The 21,064-nt window shown below is 36.2% G+C and overlaps 1 protein-coding gene across 5 annotated transcripts in view; it reads left to right on the top strand.

The window, feature by feature from the left end:
* The first annotated feature begins 1,990 nt into the window (after window positions 1-1,990).
* Window positions 1,991-21,064, top strand: part of ndrg4 (NDRG family member 4) — a 59,344-nt gene continuing 40,270 nt past the window's right edge. For 2 of the 5 annotated variants that reach the window (XM_056451378.1, XM_056451380.1), the window contains exons 1-5: window positions 1,991-2,139; window positions 3,608-3,681; window positions 10,203-10,293; window positions 14,667-14,801; window positions 20,035-20,073. In XM_056451378.1, the coding sequence (XP_056307353.1) occupies window positions 3,608-3,681; window positions 10,203-10,293; window positions 14,667-14,801; window positions 20,035-20,073 (339 nt within the window). In that variant the 5' untranslated portion in view covers window positions 1,991-2,139. Of the gene's footprint in view, window positions 2,140-2,731; window positions 2,753-3,607; window positions 3,682-10,202; window positions 10,294-14,666; window positions 14,802-20,034; window positions 20,074-21,064 lie in introns of those variants that run through there. The other 3 variants (XM_056451379.1, XM_056451382.1, XM_056451381.1) reach the window with 3 other exon arrangements.

The following is a 21,064-nucleotide window of genomic DNA, read 5'->3' on the forward strand; positions in this document are numbered from 1 at the left end:
ACACACTCCTCACTGGACCAACTGTGTTGCCTCTGAGATAATGCACGACTTGAGAATGTCTTGCTTACCAATGAGCAGTTTAAGTTTGTCACATTGGCACAGGTACAGACAAACAAACCTCAGATAAACAGAGGACTCAAAACGTGCTTGGCCTATCAACTATGCTCTACATTGCTGCCAGGTTTCTTCCAGTTCACTACTTCAAACCTGGCTATAGTCCATCTACTGTTCTAGACCTTTCCAAAAAAGGCGTCTGACCTATTTCCCCTTATCGCAGAGCTAATATAGGGACAAATAATAGTCAATTAGCCTGGAAGACTGGGAGCCAAGAATGCCTGACTGTCTTTAATTCAAAACATACAATGAAGCAAGGGAATGTGGACTGTTGTGTACGTTCAGTGGTGATAGCTGGGTCATAATTCCTGATGAAGTTAAACTTAATTATTAATGACTGGTTTGAGCTAGTGTATTAGCATGTTTAAAGTAGAAGAGAGGAAATCGTCCTTCGGCAAAGAATGTGTCAGACCGCAGCATAATGTGAGTTGATTTTATGTGACACTTCTCATTCAGTCAACTTAACAAGTGCACTGATTCACTGTAGGTCGGTTTTAACATCTCTTACAGGCATTGACGAGGCTGTGATGGTCAAGCCAGTCACCAATAGCAAAACTTGTTTTATTTGATTTTATATAGCTAAAACGGTGCAAGTTTGCACAAAGACTGTTTTGGCACATTCTCTTTTTTTTCCCTGTTGACTTTTCAAATCTGCCAACAAGAGAATCAAAAACAATTATTTAGATTCCCGAGTATGCCTCCAAAGTGAGTTATATGAACTATCCAACAGTAAAAGGCCCTCAAAATTGCCAGGGAAAAGTTTTATAGCCGTTTCGAAATTGCTGACAATTTCCACCCAGAAGCTACTGGCTGAGTCAGACTAGCCACAGGCAGCTAGAGTTTTCCTGGTACAGCATTGAAGAATATTAAACTGCAATAGGAAACAATGCATGCTGCAGAATTTACATCCTTTGGGTGTGTAATTAGGATATTGATTTGCTAGGATTCATTGCTCTTGGCTTCTTGCTAAAGTATTTATCACAGTGTCTTTTCATCAGTATCATCAGTTCCGATATTACCACAACTAAATGTTTATCTATTTTTTTCAGTTTAAAGGTAGTCAGGACATGCTTTTCCCCTTCGTATGATACAGTATCTTCCAAGAAGATTACCTAAATACATTGTGATAAGCTAGTTTCAGTGGTGTTTAATGAATGGGAACAAAAGCAGACTAATCGCATATGGAAAAAAGAATGAAATACTAGACTAATTACAACTGTTTTTGGTGCAAGAATCCTAAACTAACACTAGAAGTAGTCTTTAGGGACAGAAAACAGTTGCTCTATGAATACAAAGAAAATATTGTTTTGTATTAATATGTGCATGGGGAATGTGTCTGTGTCTTTGAATCATGCTGTGTTAAGTAAATGTGTGGGTTTGTTATAGGAGTGTTTGGGTGGGTATATGATTATGTACTGCAAATCTCCTGGGAGAAGAGTTTCCAGTGAAAAAAAAAACATAGGCTTGATAAAAGAACACACTGCCAAATGTGTGCCTTCTCCCTTAAGTGTAAGAATCACATATACAGAGCTGTCACTTGTAGTCTAATTGGACAACCTTTCATCCTAAGCCTCCAGGCTTTACTCAGTATCCCTGTCTCACAATTTCTTACTCCTTTCTTGTCTCCTTGGTTCCTTCCTTCCTGTCTGCCCTTCACTCTTTCAGCCTTCTTCTGTATCCAATTTCCTATCTCTTCGTCTCTCTCCTTGTGTGTCCCTTTCTATGTCCCTCTCTGTGATTGCTCATTCTCTCTCTCCCTCCCTCTATCTCACTCTCATCTGTTGGTATGGCTCAGGCTGCATCATCCAAGAGGACACGTGTTCTCTGTTTATTACAGAGCAAAAGAAGGGAGGGGGAGAGTAAGCGAAGGAGGGAGGGTGGAACAGAGGTAGAGAGATTCACACAGCATAGCCCTCACAGGGTATACAGCATCGCTCTGAAACGCACTCACGACCAAACAAAAAGCGAGGCTAAACGCATCAAAAAATTTTAAGACGACAGCAGGAACACAGTACTTCAGCAGAGGTAAGAAAGATCTCCTTCATTACGATCATTGCTGTAGGGAGGTGCAAATGAGAAAGATCATTTGTGAGAACTCCAAGACATCTGTTGTTGGTTTAAGTTGACTACTTGGTGAATTCATTACAAGGGGGATGAAGATGAGCCAAATGGAAAGGGCACATCAAAAAGTTTCCCAATACGGAGCCTTGAGGCACTCCACCTCAAGAGAAACATTGGAGTACCTGCTGAGAGTATTACAGGGCTTGTGTCATAAGCGACGCTTCATAGTTCCAGCCTCTGCATTGGCGTGAATGGAAGGTCGACAGGTTAAATTTATTAACTCCGCAAAATAACTGCGTCAGACAGGGAGGCATTGCCAAAAACAGCAAGCTAGTCGCAGTTCATCCAGACCACCCCTTAAATCCAGGGTAAGTCTACTAACAGGTGTCCTTTTTCCTTCATTGAAGCATGCTATTTCTGCTGTGGTACTGGGATGTATTTGGGTCTGTGTCATTACAGATATACACAGCTTTTGTTTTTCTAATCTCAATAACACTTCACAGAATATCTGACGCCGTTGTACCTGGTTTGGTGCCAGCTTGCATTGGAGGCCAGAAGGGCCGTGGAACTTTCCAGGGTGGATGAATTATGATTTATCGCAAGTCTTGACACTTTCATTTGTAAATGACTGATGAAAGATGTTGTTAACACATAACTTATGAGAATATTTGTGTTGAGTTTAAAATGAAACGGTAGTAATTTCATGGTATCGCTATTGGCAACTGCCACACTGTCATTTAATTGACATTACAACAGTTGAAATACAGATTTTATCCATGTAACACAAAGGATTGTGGATTTTCAAGCAGATTTTTAAATGAATAATGCATGGGATGATTTCTACTGCATTGACGAATGATAATATGTGGCATGTTTTGGAAAGCAAGTATCTGAAGAGTGGATTTCTTTAGGCAAAATGTACCCTTGTAAATGGAAAGATGGCATTACTGATGCAATGCAATGTAAGGTTATGATTATTATTTTTTTTTGCTACATCTCCCTGCAAGACAACAATGAGATGCCCCCATTTCTGTATTACATAACAATGCAACAGACGCCTTGGAAACTTTTCTGTCTCTTACAGAACCCATACCTCCTGGAAGAGTTCCCTGTTAGAACTGTTGTACTTTTCCTATACTGAGCATGCAAAAAGAAATTTATTTAATAACCTGCATGTTAGCTTTATTCTAATTGAAACCCTCCTGGCTTGAGATTTATACAAAGAATGTCATTTATTTAGGATTTCGAAAATTGCCAGGAACGCTTTCATAAAACATCTCCTTGTGAGAAGCATGCCCTGGGACAAGTGTGCATTTTCGTGTACAAAAAAAAAAAAAATAAATAACCTCAGAGGGGGCTTCCTGACTATTTCTCTGAATTACAAATATTGTTTATAGCTGAATTATAAATCGATCTTGTTTTGTACTGATAGATGGGGCCTGGATTGTTCTGGAACTTCCCATCCAAGGCTAGCTGCACGGTTCCACAGAGCCTGCTGCAGACAATGTACGTAGTTCCGCCTGTAACCGAGGTTGTCGCATTTCTTTTTCGTTTTTAGCATCCATTCCTTCATTTTTTTGTTTGTCCCTTTGCTTGTGAATTCCATGGCCTGTTGCTGTGTCTGATTACATAATGACCACACCTTGATTCGTTGACCAATCGATGGCCAGTGGCCTACCAAGATTATGTGTCAATAACCATCATACCCTAGATCATTACTCATAATTCATTGACCAATAGCTGTTGACTGTTCCAGCTTTGAGTCTCTGCCCAATCTGTCCATGGTTCAGGTTTATGTCCATGTTGATTTCATGTTAAAAGATCATTTTTTAAATCGAGCCCACGATATGTGTCAGTTGATGTCCTTGATATTGATATTACTGTATGAAGTCTTGAGTGTATTGAGTTGTTGCTTGAACTGCATGTTATTTGATCATCAAAGATAAGTTGACACATTTAGACTGCAGACCTGATATTAATGTGTTCTGTTTTAGTGCAAAAAAGAGTACTAACATTTTGAATTGTCTTCAGTAGTCCTTGACGTCCAGTGCTCCCTGTGTACCTGAGCTACAGTAATTTCACTTTAATGAACTACAATGAATGAAAATCTTCATGAATAATTTGCCTGCACACGAGTGAAGACAGACATTTTGACTTTGATTGTACTTTATTCTGAACTAAATAGGTGTGCAGCGGTGATAATTGCCTGGGATGGGGCGAAAGATTACTTTGTGAAAGCTTTTAGATGCAGGCCATTTATCAAAATGGAACCATTAATCTTTAATGGAAACCACACCTAACATCTCTGAATTGGTTTCCTACTGATTCAAGTAGTAGAAATATGGTTTAAGGAGAGGTACAGCCAGTTACTGCACTTTTGGCTAAGGTAAAACAGCCTTATTGAGGACCACATACCAATTCACCTTCTGTCAGCCTGGCTTGCAGCAGGCATTTCAAGACAAAAGGCAGTGTGAGGGTTTGGAAACGGTTGTGGATGGTGGTACAATGCTATCAGGGTGTCTTTGAGAGCTAGATAGCCATAACTGGCCCTTCAGATGTTTCCCGGAATCCCACTGGAGGTGTGAAGTGAGCTAACTGAAGGGTTGAGATTTTAATGTTTTTTTTTGTTGTTGTTTTGTGAGTTCTACAGCTGCTTTTTATTTAGTATGAGGTTTGTGAGCTTGTTCTTTTAATAGCCACTTAAGTTTTGTTTTTCTGCTGATACTTAAAAGTTCATCTTCCATCATCTTCTACAGCTTATAAAATGTTTCCTCATAACAAATTTCGACCCTTGTCAAATGCACACATTAGAGAAACAAGAAATTCATTCATTGAATAAAAATAATGCTAGCTTAGCAAAGAGGCCAAGTTAGTTTTAGAAAGCTTAAAATGTGGATACTGTATTTTCCTTGAAATTTCCCTTTTTTTCAAAGCAACAACAAGTGCTTTTTAAAAGCTAAACTCTTCTCCCATAATTCAAAAATGACATTTCCTGGTATATTAGATTCTGCCAGCATGTGGGTGGTACTCAGCACTCTCTCTACACCTTAAAGAGCCATGTTGTTTCTATTTACCTCGATAACGTGCTAGCATCCAAAGAGCTAATTAAAACTTTAAATACTTGTATAACCTAATAGCGATGCCAAGGACATTGCATTCCTAGCTTCTTGACGATTTGACAAGCTCGTTCACCTGTTTTGCATTCAGAATTCCGTCTGACATTGATTTAGTTGTAACAGTCTGATGTGACGGGCATAAATGCACATTGTCCTAACCCAGTTTCCAGGTATTGACTGGGATTCTGTATATCAGGTCAGACCTTTGAGCAGATCTATTGATTTGGTGTCTGACAAAATAATCTTCCAATGGTCTTTCCATTGTCATATTCTCTCATGCAGTATTTTTTGTCACTGGGCAATCATGTGCTTGCCCTAGCTGATGTCATCTGTCTAACCTCACTTGAGGTCAAATGACCTCTGTCTAGATCAATGATCAGAGACCACATTACAGTCTCTCAGTGACCGCAAACTTTTTTTTAAATCCTTGTGTTGCAGTATGGTCAAGAAGTGATGCCATCAAAATGAATTTAAAAAAAGGAAAGATGAAGGTTATCCAACTCCCAGAAGATTGCAGGGGCGTCTACTGGCATTGCTAGGGGTTACCATGGCAACAGCAAATGGGTACAGAACCCACAAAAATAAATCTCCATGAACAAGATGAGTTACAGTTTGATATTTAACATGCATTGATTTTTTAAATCTTTATACTGCATTTGTCTGTATATAATAATGTTAAGAGTTACATAAACAATCCAGTCAGGTTTTTGTCAGTAATTAAAGGCATAATTCAACCCAAAAATGAAAATGTATTCTCTAATTATTCACCCTCAAGTGCTTTCAAACCTTTTTGAGTTTCTTTATCCTGTTAAACACCAAGGGAAATATTTTTAATAAAGCTAAAAACCTGTAACTACTAATTTGCAGAATAGGAAAAACAAATACTATTGAAGTCAATAGTTACAGCTTTATTCAAAATATCTTCTTTTATTTTTAGAAGAAAGAAATTCAAATGTGTTTGGAACAAGTAAAGCGTGAGTAAATGATGACAAGAGTGTTTAGTTTGGGCTGATCTATCCTTTGCTTTAGAGATTCTTACAAAACAAAAATTCTATTGTACTTCGGCGTGTAACTCTGTCTTTGGTACCTCCAATTGTGCAGCGTGTTGTGTCGAGGTCTAGTATTACTTTTATAAACAACTTTACAGTTCTCTCCTGGTGGAGTAAAGGACTGAAAAATGGGACCTAATCTACTGACCAGAATATCATATTGCGACTTGGAGATGGGCTGTGTTGATTTGGGTTAGTCGACAAGCACGTGTAGAAAACACTAACACACCTTAGTAACCACATGGCAATGATAGTTATGTGAAGGCACTGGGAAAACTCCACTCGCATTCTCTTTAGAGTAAAAATGTAGCTCATTTATAGTATAGTGAAACAGTGTGTTAACGATTATAATAATGATCTGAGAAAGGTCAGTGCATGTGGGGGAGGCGAGATGGATCAACGGAGAGATCGTGACAGAGAGGAAGGGAGAGAGAGGCCAATTGAGTGTATTGTGGTCATGTCTAGACCTCGTTATAATCACCTCAAGGGAGGTGTTATGCAACCAAAATAATCATTCCCTGCAGGGCTCTGAATCATTCTATCCGTTCACATCCGAGGGTTTGATTTACACTGCCCATGATTCCAGATTCATGCAGCTCTTGGCACTGGCAGGAAATAACAATGGACGGACATTTCTGTTGACTTGGAGTGTTCTGAATTAAGCACAGTTGTTGTGTTCGACTCTTCTGAGGGAATGAAATATCAAAGCGTTCTGTCAGGTAAAGGTAGTGGGAAAATCTTCACTACTATTTGATTAGGTTGTTCTTTATGCTTCAGGGTCAACATACTTTGTTGATCCTGGAACATCATTCCTGTTCAAAAATGTAATCCAAACCTAATTTCTAACCTCTAATTATTCCTAACATCAGAGAGAACTGTAGGTTAATAATTGTGTAGAATCACATAACCCTGGTTGTTCTCTGTTCTTACTTAAAGAACACACTTGTGTTTTTAATGATGGCAAGAAGGCTACTAAAATATGTTAATGACCGTTGATTGCACTACTAGCAGAATTTCCATCAAGTTTGTAATTGTAGACATTCTTCATAATCTTTGTCTTCATACAGTATGCATGTGTTTGCGGACCAAATAAGTTAGTGCAAGACTGGAGGTGTTTGTTAGCTTAGCACTGTGTTATTGAAATATCAGTTGACACTGGAGCTCCCATGAGCTGACTACCTTCAGCTACACAGCTGGAGTTTAATAAGTACCATAATGGAAAAGTACATTCTCATCCATCACACCAGATACCTTGAGACAAGCTGTGAGCTAGTGCTGCATGTTCTTGGTGACTGACAAGTGTTTGAGCATTTTGTGTCATGAAATCTAGCCACCCAACAACATTCAAGCCATGTTCACGATGCCTTTTCATTTTAAGTCCACAGAATGTCATAACCATATGTATTGTTTGAAACCAGGTTAATAGCCCTGCTTAAAATGCAAGTAAGATCAAATTCTGATGGTTGCTGGCTTTGCATGGGCTGTGTCTCAATCCGCTCCTTAGTTCAGAATTAAGTGTGCTAGCCAGATAGCTACCTATAATTTTCTCAGTGAGCATAAGCTAGTACATTTCCCTACTGATGATGATGTTGTCTTTGAGAGTCTTTCAAAGCATCACAATAAGGATGTTGCTGATATGCATGATGTCATAATCAGGTTTCACATAATGGAGTCATTAGTGTCCTAATGTTTATTGAATAAAGGTCCTTGATAGTGGTCGAATTTGTATTCTGGGGTTAATGATTCTTTCCATTGAGAACTAGAGAGAGGAAGGAGACGCAGCCATGGTTACTAGATGGTCCAAGCTAATGTTGTCTATCTGGTCACCACCAGCTTAACTTGGGTTCAAAACACACCTTAATTGGTTGGCCAGCTTTACTACCTTAAAGACCCCATGAAAGTGTGGTTAACAAGTGCAGTTTCTTCTTGAGTTTAGCTTGTGAAATTCTGATGTACGGTGCTGCAAAAAGGGGTGTGATAACACAAGATGATTAGACATCGATAAAGCTAGCGATCGCTCCATATTTACAATTTCTGTACAGAGAGGTCATGTTCTGATCTGCTATTGGTCTTACGCAATAACACGATGCGATTCCGCAGGTCAGAGTTCACCAAACTTGGACTTTTGAACACAGTGACAAACTTGGGTCTCAAGCTTATGTTTACGTCCTGCTGCATTCGCATCCATATGAATGGAAGTCTATGGGGAAAAAAGTTCTGAGTTACCGTGGCTTCAGACACATGCACTCGATAGAGCTAGTGACGTTACCATGAGGGGGTGGGGTTAGGAGCAGGATTAGGTGTGTGTACGTATTTAAAAACATTGCATGAAGTCTCAGCTTGCATGTGCATCAGACCCCTCTGGTAAATTGAAGATTGGATGGGGTACATTGAAAATAAGATTTTATATTAAATCCACAAACTGCACTTGTTAAGGTTAAGGGCATGTTTACCATTGTTTCAAGGGGTGAAATGCAGTCATTTCAAAATAAAATCTGAGTATGATTTCCCCACACAGATTTTATTCATGTACAAAGTTGGTCTCTTGAATTCAACATTCTGAGCAACAAAAACTGCTTGGTTTGAAAGTAAGTTTGGTGTGAGCTGTGCTTTATATGTTGCTACTCTGTTGACAAGATAATCTCCCTGAAAGGCACAATATGTAAGTATTTTTCATTAAAATATCCAAATACCAAATATCACCAGAACAGTGTCACTTTTCTGACTTATACTTTGTTAGCCATTTACTTCAAGTATGCTACTGTTTTTCTTACTCTGAGGCTCCAGCAGGGGTGCCCAATCCTGTTCTGGAGATCTACCTTCCTGCACAGTTCAGCTGAAACCTTGCTCAAACACACCTGCCTGTAATTACCAAATGCACTTTCAGATTTGACATAACCTGCGTCTGAAATTGCATGCTTCCATACTATATAGTACACTAAAAACAACACGTGAACCAAGTAGTATGTCCAAATTCATAGAATTTAAAAAGCAGTATGTGAGAAGTACCCGGATGACCTACTACTTCCGGCGAGATTCTGAAGTGCGCATCGGATGGATGCCCCGCTAGAGAATTCATGAATGGGAGTGAAGCGATGCAACTGACGTAGGTAGGCCACTTGATGATGACAAAATGGCGAATGTAGTACATCTGAGTTCCATTCATACTCATTGAATTCATACTTTACAGAACGTTCTTTTACTAACGGCCGAGTAGTACTTTTAAATTCAAATGCAATACCTACTGAGTAGTTGGTAATTTCGGATGCAGCCTTAGTTTAGTTTTGTTTGAACAGGGCTGGAGCTGAATTCTGCAGGAAGTTAGATCTCCAGAAAACAGGATTGGACATCCTAAAAGTTTCTTTAAAATATCTTTATTTGTGTTTGATGGAATAGAAACTCAGAAGTTTTGAGGGGAGAATAAATGCTAATTTTTGGGAGAACAATCCCTTTAAGACCTCAGATATTTTCTTATCAAAGTTAATTTTTATCTCTTTAAGATTTATCTCTAATTTTTGTCTCATAAAGTCTATAAATAACAAAATAAACATAAAAAATAAACACCAAAGAAACTCAATGTTTACCCGATTTGAGTCAAAATTGCTGCATAGTTCTACACTATACAATATAGATGCCCTCAAAGCTAACACACATTTTTATATGGGGCCTTTATGCTGGTATCACTTGATTTTTAATATAATGTTTTTTTTTTCCAACAGCAACCAAACAGGTTTGAGCAATAGTGGAGTGGGTTATATTACAATATTGAAGCAGCGAGACTTGATTGGATTGGATTGGATTTTGGTTTGCTGTCGAATATCCCCGTTAATCTCAGGTGTGTATGTTTCCATGGTGATTGCAGGTTGCTCTCCAGGATGGCTGGCATGAAGGATCAGCAGTTCACTGAAGAGAAACCGCTACTGCCAGAATCCAGGGGACAGGAAACAGAGATGGTAAGGATGTGTGTGTGTGTGTGCATGGCTAAATATAGTAGGCTGGTTAAAAATGTCCTCCAGATTTTAGGCAAGAGAACAAAAAATGTGTGTGTGTGTGTGTGTGTGCATGATGAAGGATTTCTATTCACCAATACCACCTTTCATCCTAATCCACGCATCTACATCGAGCTAATTTGAAATGAAAAGCATGACGTGTCTTTAATGCCAGCAAAAATATATGTTTAAAAAAAAATTGTTCAAATTTGGCACACGGAGCAACAAAGGGTGTACTACTTCCTTTACAAGTGGTCAGATATTCATGAAAGAGCCGAATAATAATAGACATTTGAGTGATAGCTTGACATCTATTCAATAATGATGTAATCTGCTGTAATTCTTATCCCTCATCTAATTAAATCAATGTCGACAACCAAACAAATGAATTCGGTTCCTATGATCACTGAAAAATCTGGGGATTAATCTGATGTTTTCCAGTCTTGTAATTTTAGCCATAATTGGTAGCACTTTACAGTAAATTAGCATATTTTTGCATTAAAGGTGCAGTACGTGATTGTCTTCAGAAAAATTATCTTCACATTCCAATAGTAATGATTAAAATAAATCATCTAAGTGTATTTATATATACTGGGTAAAGGCATAAGATTAAAAAAATGTTCATTCAATTAAATATTGATGGGCCGACACATCCCATAATTCTAAAAAGTAGCGCATACTGTCTATCAACAAATGTAGTTTTGTACATCTGTACATCTGTTTACGCAGATCCGCAGTTTGCACATGCACGCACGCCGTGTTCACCTGCACACGAGAGAGCAGTAAAAACAAATGCTGAATCAAAACATGTTAAAATCCTGAATCAATATTGGTTGTGTTGTTTAGCCACTGAAATATTCTGGCGAACGGTTGATGTGACCATTTTCAATTTCATAAGGGACCTTTTACAGCATCGATAATGTAGATTTAATTTAGTTTAACAACAAAACAGTAAATAGCCTTATTCCACCTAGCCTGTTGGTTTTATATTCACTTTAGTTCAGTTGTGAACAATGGCAACCTGACCTGACGCGCTCCCTATATTGTTTACCATGCTACTATTCGGTCTGAAATAGCATGTAATGGCTTAGTAATAAGTGTAATTACAGCTGACCACAAAAGACAAAGGACAAAGCGCGTGAAGGAGTGAGACCAGCTATTCTTGCATGCATGAAATATTGCACATTATGAAAAGTTTTGCTTGCTAACTACACAGCTGAAAACGTGCTAGATATAATACAGTTTTTTCATTCGGAATTGTAGTATTATAAAGTAATATAAAGTTTTCTCACTATTGAATCACATGATTTAGTGGGTTTGTCTACTGTCATACTAATGTGCGCGTTCGTGATTTCAGGAGGCGTGGCTTTGAATGGAAGGATAGGGACTGTGTTTCAAGATATTATGGTAACGGATAGCATTTAGGCAGACCACCTACTGCACCTTTAACTAAATCATTAGCTGACATGAAGCAGTACTTTTATATTTATTGATGTTTATGTGAATTAATGAAAATGCCACTTATCGTTGTTTTTGTGCAAATTAACAAAGCATTTTCTAATGTTAATTTATATGACTTTAAATGTAAAAATGTATTAAATTATGTAAAAATAAACATTAATCAGCATCAGTGTTGGGTAGGTTACATCAAAAATGTTAATTTTTACTAATTACTAGGCTCACACGGAATCTACAGTCGCAAAAACCTGTTAATTTCTGCCAATTTTTAGCTATCTAGTTTTTTTTATTTAATTGTGAAATTTCCATTTATTTAGTTTTTAAATAAATTTCAGTAATATTATTGACTAATATGAAAATGTTGATTTGATTTATTTTCAATACAGCTTGTAAATTACAATTTTCTGGCTTTTAGTAAAAATATTACGCAAGAGACTTGCTTTGTTTACCAAATAAGTGGATCTTATAGGATTTGCATTGTAAAGATTAAATTAAAGTTAAATAGGTATAATTATTTGTTTCATATATTATGCTTTTAGTTACGACACTCCCAAAATCAGCAAAATCCACTGATTTTTTTACTAAATTCGGTGCAGAAATAGCAAGCAATGTCCGCAGATTCAAATTTACATTATTTGTACATTAATTGTATTTAAATGGCTAATTAATTCATCCAAAAAGTAACTTATTTTACTTAGTTACTCAATAAATAAGGGAATTACTTGACTGAATACTAATTTACATAAATTTCAATGCATAGACAATTAAAATTAACTGTTAATTATTATTATTTTTTTGTCAAATAAGTTTTATTGAAGACACCGATTCAGAAAGAAAAGAATTCTCTGTTTTACATATTTTGTCCACATATAACATATGCAAAGCAAAGAAAAGGGAAAATAATATGAAAATCATAATTTTCATTAAAAAAACAGCCAACTTGTTTACTCTGATGTTCAAACATGTCCTAGTATGATGACAAAGCACATTAAAACATTACAGAAATGATGCATTATTCCACAAGTTTTTTTAAGGTAACAGATAAAAGGATCTCAAATTTTGTCAAATTGTTTGAGTTTCCTTTTTAAATAGTATTAAATTCGCTCCAAATGTAATTTCTCCAAGCCACAGTTTACATATAGGGGATTCCTTTTTTCCAAAACACTAGCAGTAAAGGATAAGGGCAATTTATGTTGTGTATTTGACAACAAATGCGTTTGTTCAGAGAATCCCAGAATTAAAAGCATTGGATCCGGTCGTAATTGCAACTTCAACATCTCAGAAAACACTTCAAAAATTCCCTTCCAATAATTTTGTATGTTAGAACAAAAAATAAATCTATGAGATAGACCTGCATCTGATGAATTACATTTGTTGCAAAGAGGTGAAATAACTTGGAAGATTCTATGTAATTTTTCTTTGAATAGTGTAACCTATGAATTATTTTAAACTGAATAAGACAATGTCTAGAATTAATAGTGTTTATTAATATCCCCCAACCTGATTGCTAAACTATAAATTCTTTACATTTGTGTCAAACAGGGCTGTTAATTTTGTTTTAAGTAAAAAATATGTATTAAAATAAAATGTTGCAACACTGTACATACATATCAAATATTGTTCATACATATTAAATATTGGCATACTGTACGTTTACCTTTCCTTGTACAGTTGTCAGATAAATAAAACCTTCTGTACTTGAAAAATTGAGTTAGTATGCAAAATATCTGAATGACAAAACATACATGCTTCTCTGAATTTATACCTTATATTGTCAATAATTTAGAAATTTTTCTTAAGCATATCAAGGTTTCCTTGATAAATGATAAATGTTCTTCAGTTGAAAAATAGAAGTATTCTGCAAAATACATGTATTACTCTTCTTCTCCGAATTTATTTATATAAGTCTATTATTATATAAGTCTATTAAGTCTATTTTTATTATTTATTTATATAGTCTATTAATATAAGTCTATTTAATCTATTAAGTATATTATAATTAACTGTAAGTTACATATAAATGAAAAGTAATCCCTTTCTTTAATTTTTAGTGGAAAAGTAATTTACTTACTGTAACTAGATATTTTGTAACTAAATACACCCAACACTGATCAACAGTAATAAAATGTCAAATATTGTTCATTGTTGATTCATGTTAACTGCTTACTCAGTTATAGTTATACAGTGTTATAGAACTCTGAACAAATAAGATTGAAGTATACAGTTGAAGTCAGAATTATTAGCCCCTCTTTGAATTTGTTTTATTTCGGCTAGAATAAAAGCAGTTTTGAATTTTTTAAAAACCATTTTAAGGTCAAAATTATTAGCCCCTTTAAGCTATATATTTTTTTGAAAGTCTACAGAACAAACCATCGTTATACAATAACTTGCCTAATTACCCTAACCTGCCAAGTTAACCAAATTAACCTAGTTAAACCTTTAAATGTCACTTAAAGCTGTGTAGAAGTGTCTTGAAAAACATCTAGTAAAATATTATTTACTGTCCTCGTGGCAAATATAAAATAAATCAGCTATAAAAAATGAGTTATTAAAAGTATTATGTTTAGAAAGATGTAGAAAAAATCTCTGTTAAAGAGAAATTGGGAAACAGGGGGGGCTAATAATTCTGACTTCAACTGTATATATCAGCCAATCACAAATGGTTGAAAAGTCATGGCCCTTCATTTGTCATATCTTGTTGTGTTTATATTGTGTCTGCTGCTTATTTTCCCACATCTCACATTCATGCATATCACAGTTCTTTTGTTCTTCAGCCTCTCACCTGTGCCACCAAAGCATTGTGTCCTCCAGTCCCCTAGAGGGCTCTGTCTGCTGTAGTGTGCTGTAACTAGTGTTTGTGTCTATGTGTGACGTGGCAGGCTAAAGGACAGTCTGTGCACGTGCTGCCCTCAGCTACGCCTCCCCCCCCCATGGCTCGCCCCCCAAAACGCTGGCATGCCATCGCCCAACACTGGCTCGGCCTGACGCGCCGTCGGACCAGCGGGTACTTCCCGGTAGGCTGATTACCGCACAGACCACGCCCACCCTTCCTTTTAAGGGAAACTCTTTTTGTTTTTTTTGCCAAGTTGTTATTTAAACTTTGATGCAAATGTGTTAAAAACAATTCTCTCTAACCAAAATTGATTTAGGGAAAGTGTTATATGTGTTGTGATACAAGTAAGTTTACATTCTTACAAACTGCTAATTGGCATTAGCATCACTTTAACCATTAGTCCGTCGATCGCTAGCGCCATTTTCTTTTGCTTATGTTTTCTGGTTTTACACTATAATAATACACGTGATTATTTAATACAAACAGGGCTCGCAAAATCCGGTAGATGACCGAAATAGCTTTAAACACCCAGCATGCACAAGATGTCAATATGACGTCAGATTGGCATTATACCCCAATGTTGTGGCAATGTTGCTTTTTTTTTGGAAATGAAAGTCGGATTGGCGTCAGAACTCAACGTCAGGCCAACGTCAATGTCCAACATCCAACCTAAAAACAACCAAATGTCAATGTCTAATGAGGTTACAGCTTGACATTGTGTGGACGTCCTATGACTTCTTTCAGACGTTGGATTTTGGTTGCCATACCTGACGAATAAAGGTCAGTATTTGACGTCAATATGATGTTGGTTTAGGATGTTGGCTTGACATTGGAGTTTGGTCACTTTCTAACACAACCTAAAATCAACCCAATAATAACATAATTTTACATCGTTATTGGACATCAAAATAACATTGTCCTTAGATGCTGGCTAGACATTGAATTTTAGTCATCTTATGACGTTGTGTGCCTGCTGGGCAATAACTAAATGCACTACAGGATATTACGTTTACACACATCCACAATTTACATGTAAATGCATCAGCTTTTCACAGCACAATACTCACTACTCTTGAGTGCTTTTGAAAGGTCTATTTTACTCATATTTTAAGTAATATTTACAACAGATACTTTTACTCGCACTACATTTTTAGGCAAGTAATGGTACTTTTACTAAAGTATGATTTTTCAGTACTCTTTCCACCCCTGGCTGTGCTGCTGATACGTGAGCAACAAATCCACTTGTTGATAATAAAGGAGAAAAGCCACAATATTATCAACTACCTCCCAAATAATGTTAATGCGTGGCACTGAAGCACAGAAACACTCGTCACTCACTCAGAGATCGCACAAATCATACAGGAATAGCCTGAGCTAAGTTTTAAATGTAATAATCACGTTTCATATTTAAATCGTTAACATGTCTATAGCAGCAACAGAAACAGAACATCCGGATTCATTCCGTTACCTTGCATGCCAGCTCCAAATAATGATTTCAACAAAGTATATACAAAAATGACATTTATTCAGGGACAAATTTAAAAAAATCATAAAATTAAAATAAATTATTTATAACACATACTTTTTTTGGGTAGTTACCCAAAAATGAAAATGAACCCACTATTTACTCCCTTCACTTGTTTCAAACCTGTTTGAGTTTTTTTTTCTTTTTTCGGTTAAACACAGAGAAGGGTATTTCGAAGAAAAGGTTTTATGTTTTAAAAAACACAAACAGGTCTTAAATGAGTGAAGGGTGTGAAAATAATGACACAATTTTCCAGTTAGTGTGAAATATGTATTTGTATCTTCTCTACCTCAGAGCTAAAGTCGTCGTTGGTTATATAAGAAATAATAAAAAATAACCACAAGGTTATTTTATATTTTATATATATATACTCTGTAACATATTGGAATGTCTTTAGCTGCAAAAAATAACCTAAAACAATGTTCACTTAACTTGTTATTTTGGTTATTTAAAAATGACTATATACTGTAGCCTATAACAAATGCCATTATATCTTTTTTATTTAGTAAATGTATGATTTTGTTTTTATTTAATAAATAATGTATTTTCTATTTGGGCTACTTAATTTTATATTCGGGCTGCTAAAAACTGAAGAGTGCCTACTAGGAATTTAGAAATTTTGCGAGCCCTGATAAATGCAGACATCGGCAAGAAACAGGTTTGTGAAAAAAATCATATTATTAATATTAATATTATAATTATTATTAAAACCAGTGAAAAATGTAAAGAGAACTTGAGAAAACCCAATGAAATCGGATATTTACAGATTCCTTCAAGTTGTTTTTGTTTTGGTCAACTGGACTTTGAAATGCGATAGCTGTGTCTGAATCCATTCATTGTGTTAACATGGAATCTAAACACATTTGGGTGAAATATGGATTGCTGGGTAACATAAAAAATGCAATCCAGTGGTTGGATTTGTCCATATTTTTACACAAATTTGGGTTGAAACAACCCTGTATTGTTTAGATTGGGGCATTCACTATATAGTGAATGAGTGAACAAGTTAGTGATTTAGGACAAAACATGTGCAATGTGCATACAGTAAATGTGTAAATAGTATTGTAATATGTTAGCAATGTTCAAAATTCAGTTTTCTGTCTTCTTTTAGCATTGTGTTAACCCCTAAACTATTACTATGGCAATCTAGACTATGTAGATATGCTAGATTTTGACTATACTGTAACTTAAAGTGTCAATGAATGAGATGGGATTTGAAAGCACATCAGATTAACGTGCATTGTAAACAAAGCTTCATATAATATAATGTAATGTAATGCCATGTCATGTCAAAGTTTCAGTTCCACAACAGCACATTGTTGTTTACCAATAAGTGTGCCCCCTTCTGCCATTCTGTGGTACTGCTATAGAGTTTTAATCCTGAAAAGGAGTGACACCTGCTGGTCCGACACTAAAACTGCTCTTGCTTTTCTGCTTTCAACAGCTCGAACTGCATGCACTAATCTTTCTATAGGTTTATTCCAGCTTCTGCACAAGAATCACATGATAAGTGATACTTGCTTTTCTGAAACTGATGCTTTTTGTTGTTGTTAATGTTGTTGTTGTTTTCTTAATCTTATATAGATGGCACTAACTCATCTTTCCTTGCCTTTCAGAAGAATGATATGAATTTTTATAATATTCCTCTGGTGTCTCTAGTGATGCAATTGTCTGGCAAGGAGATGTTGTCAAACTGTTCTTTTATGACGTTTTTGTACCCATTTCACATTTTCCTTAGCATGTTGTGTTCTTATCAGTGTTTTTTTCTTACTAATCCTGATGACTAGCTCAGACTATTAAAATGCTTACCGTTATACATCATTGTATAATGGAGTTAAACTGGCCTCATATCAGCAGTGAAGCAAGCTCAGCTTGCACGTTTTATCGTTCCGCAAATAGCTGCTGATTTGAAGCCAGCTAAGCCACCCACATACTAACAAGCCACGTCTAGTGCAACAACAATGAGGGGTGTAAAGCACTTGAATAATTACACTTCATTATTATACTTAGCGTTATTTTGGAGCATTTTGTATTCTGTTTGAAAGGAAAACCTGTGTGTTTTCTTCTTCAGATTACTGATAAAAAAGGGAAACTTTTTGCTTCAAAAAATAATTGAGATCTTCAAAGTACATAGATCACTAGACATAATTCTAGATTCTATTTTCCAAATTTTGGTTGAGATTCGAGTTAATACTTGAATTTCACTTTTGGCTTTTAAATTGTGCATGTACAGTTGAAGTCAGAATTATTAGCCCTCCTGTATATGTTTTCTCCAATTTATTAAAAAATATGGAAAACATTTCTAAACATAATAGTTTCAATAACTCATTTCTAATAACTGATTTCCTTTATCTTTGCCATCATGACAGTACATAATATTTGATAGATGTTTTTCAAGACACTTCTATACCGTTTAAAGTGACATTTAAAGGTTTAACTAAGTAAAGTGTAAAATGTACTCAATTCAGAGAGGTTGATAAAAGGCAAAGCTGCTGTTTGTGGAGCTGCTTAATGATCCTCTGCTGAGATTTTGAGAGATTCAATGTATTATATTTCAGCTGATTTCATCTAAAGCTGCAGTCACACTGGACTTTTCTCCCCATAGAGTTCCACTCATACGCACGCGAATGCGTCAGACCGGTTTCGCAGTTCACTGCGTTGCAAAGTTCAAGCTTGGTGAACTCTGACTGTGTGAAACCAATCGAGGATCAAAACATGACCTCTTGCTTAAAACATGGACCAATCGCTCGCTTTTTAAAAATGTCTAATCATCTTGTTTAATCCCGCCCCATTTCGCTGCGCTGTATGACAGAATTTCGCATGCTTAAACTCTAGTGTGACCGCAGCTTTAGGCTGTGACTAAAGTCAGTTGTAGTTTTGTGTTTCTCTTCTGTGTTTCTGTTTATTAAGAGCAGGTGTTCATCATCAGTGCTTAATTATCACCCAACTCATGCCGCGGTCACACTAGAGTTTGAGCTTGCGAAATTCTGTAGTACGGCGCTGCGAAAAAAGAGGCTGGATTAAACAAGAATATTAGACATTTAAAAAAGCGAGCGATTGGTCCATATTTAAAATTTCTGTCCAGAGAGGTCATGTTTTGATCCTCAATTGGTCTCACGCATTTACGTGATGCGATTTCAGGTCAGAGTTGACCAAGCTTGAACTTTGCAACGCAGTGAACTGCGAAACTTGTTGCACAAGCTTGCGTTTCTGGTCTGACCCATTTGCGTGCATATGAATAGAAGTATATGGGGAGAAAAGTCCAGTGTGACCGCAGCTTAATCCTTTCATTGTCTCATTTACTTGGGTAACTGTAACTCAATTTAGAGAGGGACCAAATACTATTTGTGTAGGTTAATTAGGTTAACTAGTCAAGTTAGGGTTATTAGGCAAGTCATTGATGGTTTGTTCTGTAGACAATAAAAAAAAAATTCTTAAGGAGACTAATAATATTTACCTTAATATGGTTTAAAAAAATTAAAAACTGCTTTAATTTTAGCCGAAATCTAACACATAAGACCTTCTCCAGAAGAAAAAAAATATTACAGGAAATATTGTGAAAATTTCATTGCTATGTTGAACATCATTTGGGAAATGTTTAAAAAAGTAAAAAACTTTAACTTCAACTTTTGACTTTAACAGTACATGTAGAAGCATTACACTCAATGTTTTTGGCCAGAATTGAAAACAGAAATGTTGATGTAAAATTCAGATGCAATATCTGTATTTTTTACACCCCAGACAAGTAACCATTTCTATCACAGAAACTCTATCCTCTTTGGCGGACCTGGCAGAGTGTTGCTCCAATTCCTACTTATTTAATCCTGATATCATATTTAAAACAAATGCACTTTGGCTTTGATGAACTTGACCTTTTGTGTTCCTGCAGGAAAACTGCGAGACCTTCGTAGCTACTGGAGACTGGAAGGTACGGTGATTTTTCCCATGTGCATATTTGATGACTGATAATATACATTCAATCAGACTGTGAGTCTTTGAGGGATTTGAGTCCAAATGTCAGATTTAAAATGCCTCAAATTAGCCCTTTTTGCCATTTAATGATTAAAGTCTGTGCATTGTCTGCCTTATTGAAGAGAAAAGACGAATGTGCTTACAATTATAGTTAATGAGAGCCCGAGAGAGACAATGAGACACTCTGGCAAGGCTGTGACCTCCTAAGTACACATTCAATCAATATCCACTTCAGAGCAATAACAGAACCTGCGGTACCAGCCTCTTGGTTAGAACTGGTAGTTCTAGTAACCATTTTGTGAACAATCAAAATGGCTTCACATTAATCACTTGATATATGTGAAAATGATATAAATAGACCCTGTTTTGATTAGTAATGCACATTAGTTTTTTGTTTACTAGATATAATACAATAGATGATGGGCTTTTGAATTATTAGGAAAAAAAACACTCCTGTAGTAATGTGCCCACGATTTGCAGCTGTGTTAATATAATTTATAGAACAGTTTCTGATTCTTGAATCTGATTGCCTGATATCCTGCCAGTACCAGCACTCTTCACCCTTTTGTATTACTCCGCCCACATACAGCAACAAGCAGAGGACACTCTACAGTTTGACAAATATAGCTGCTGTTGGACAACATAATGTACTTTTAAGGCTTTTTTAAACGAGAATGTAGTTGTTTAGATTGCAACTAGAAAGTAAAGTTTGTAGACATACTTTATGGTGGTCTTGAGAAAGCTTAGTCTGAAAGTTTGAAGTAGTTTTAACGTTTAAATAAAGTAGTTTTTAAGAAGTTTGAAAAGGTAGGCGTATATAGATTAGCATCTTTCTATGGATTGGCATGTTTCTTGCTAGGCAGTTGATGGGGTGTACTAAGTGGTTGCTAGGCGGTTGCTAAGGTGTTCTGAGTGGTTGCTAGGTGGTTGCTAAGTCATTGCTAGGG

This window comes from Danio aesculapii, chromosome 25 (genome assembly GCF_903798145.1).
Source record: "Danio aesculapii chromosome 25, fDanAes4.1, whole genome shotgun sequence".
In the NCBI taxonomy this organism is placed as follows: domain Eukaryota; kingdom Metazoa; phylum Chordata; class Actinopteri; order Cypriniformes; family Danionidae; genus Danio; species Danio aesculapii.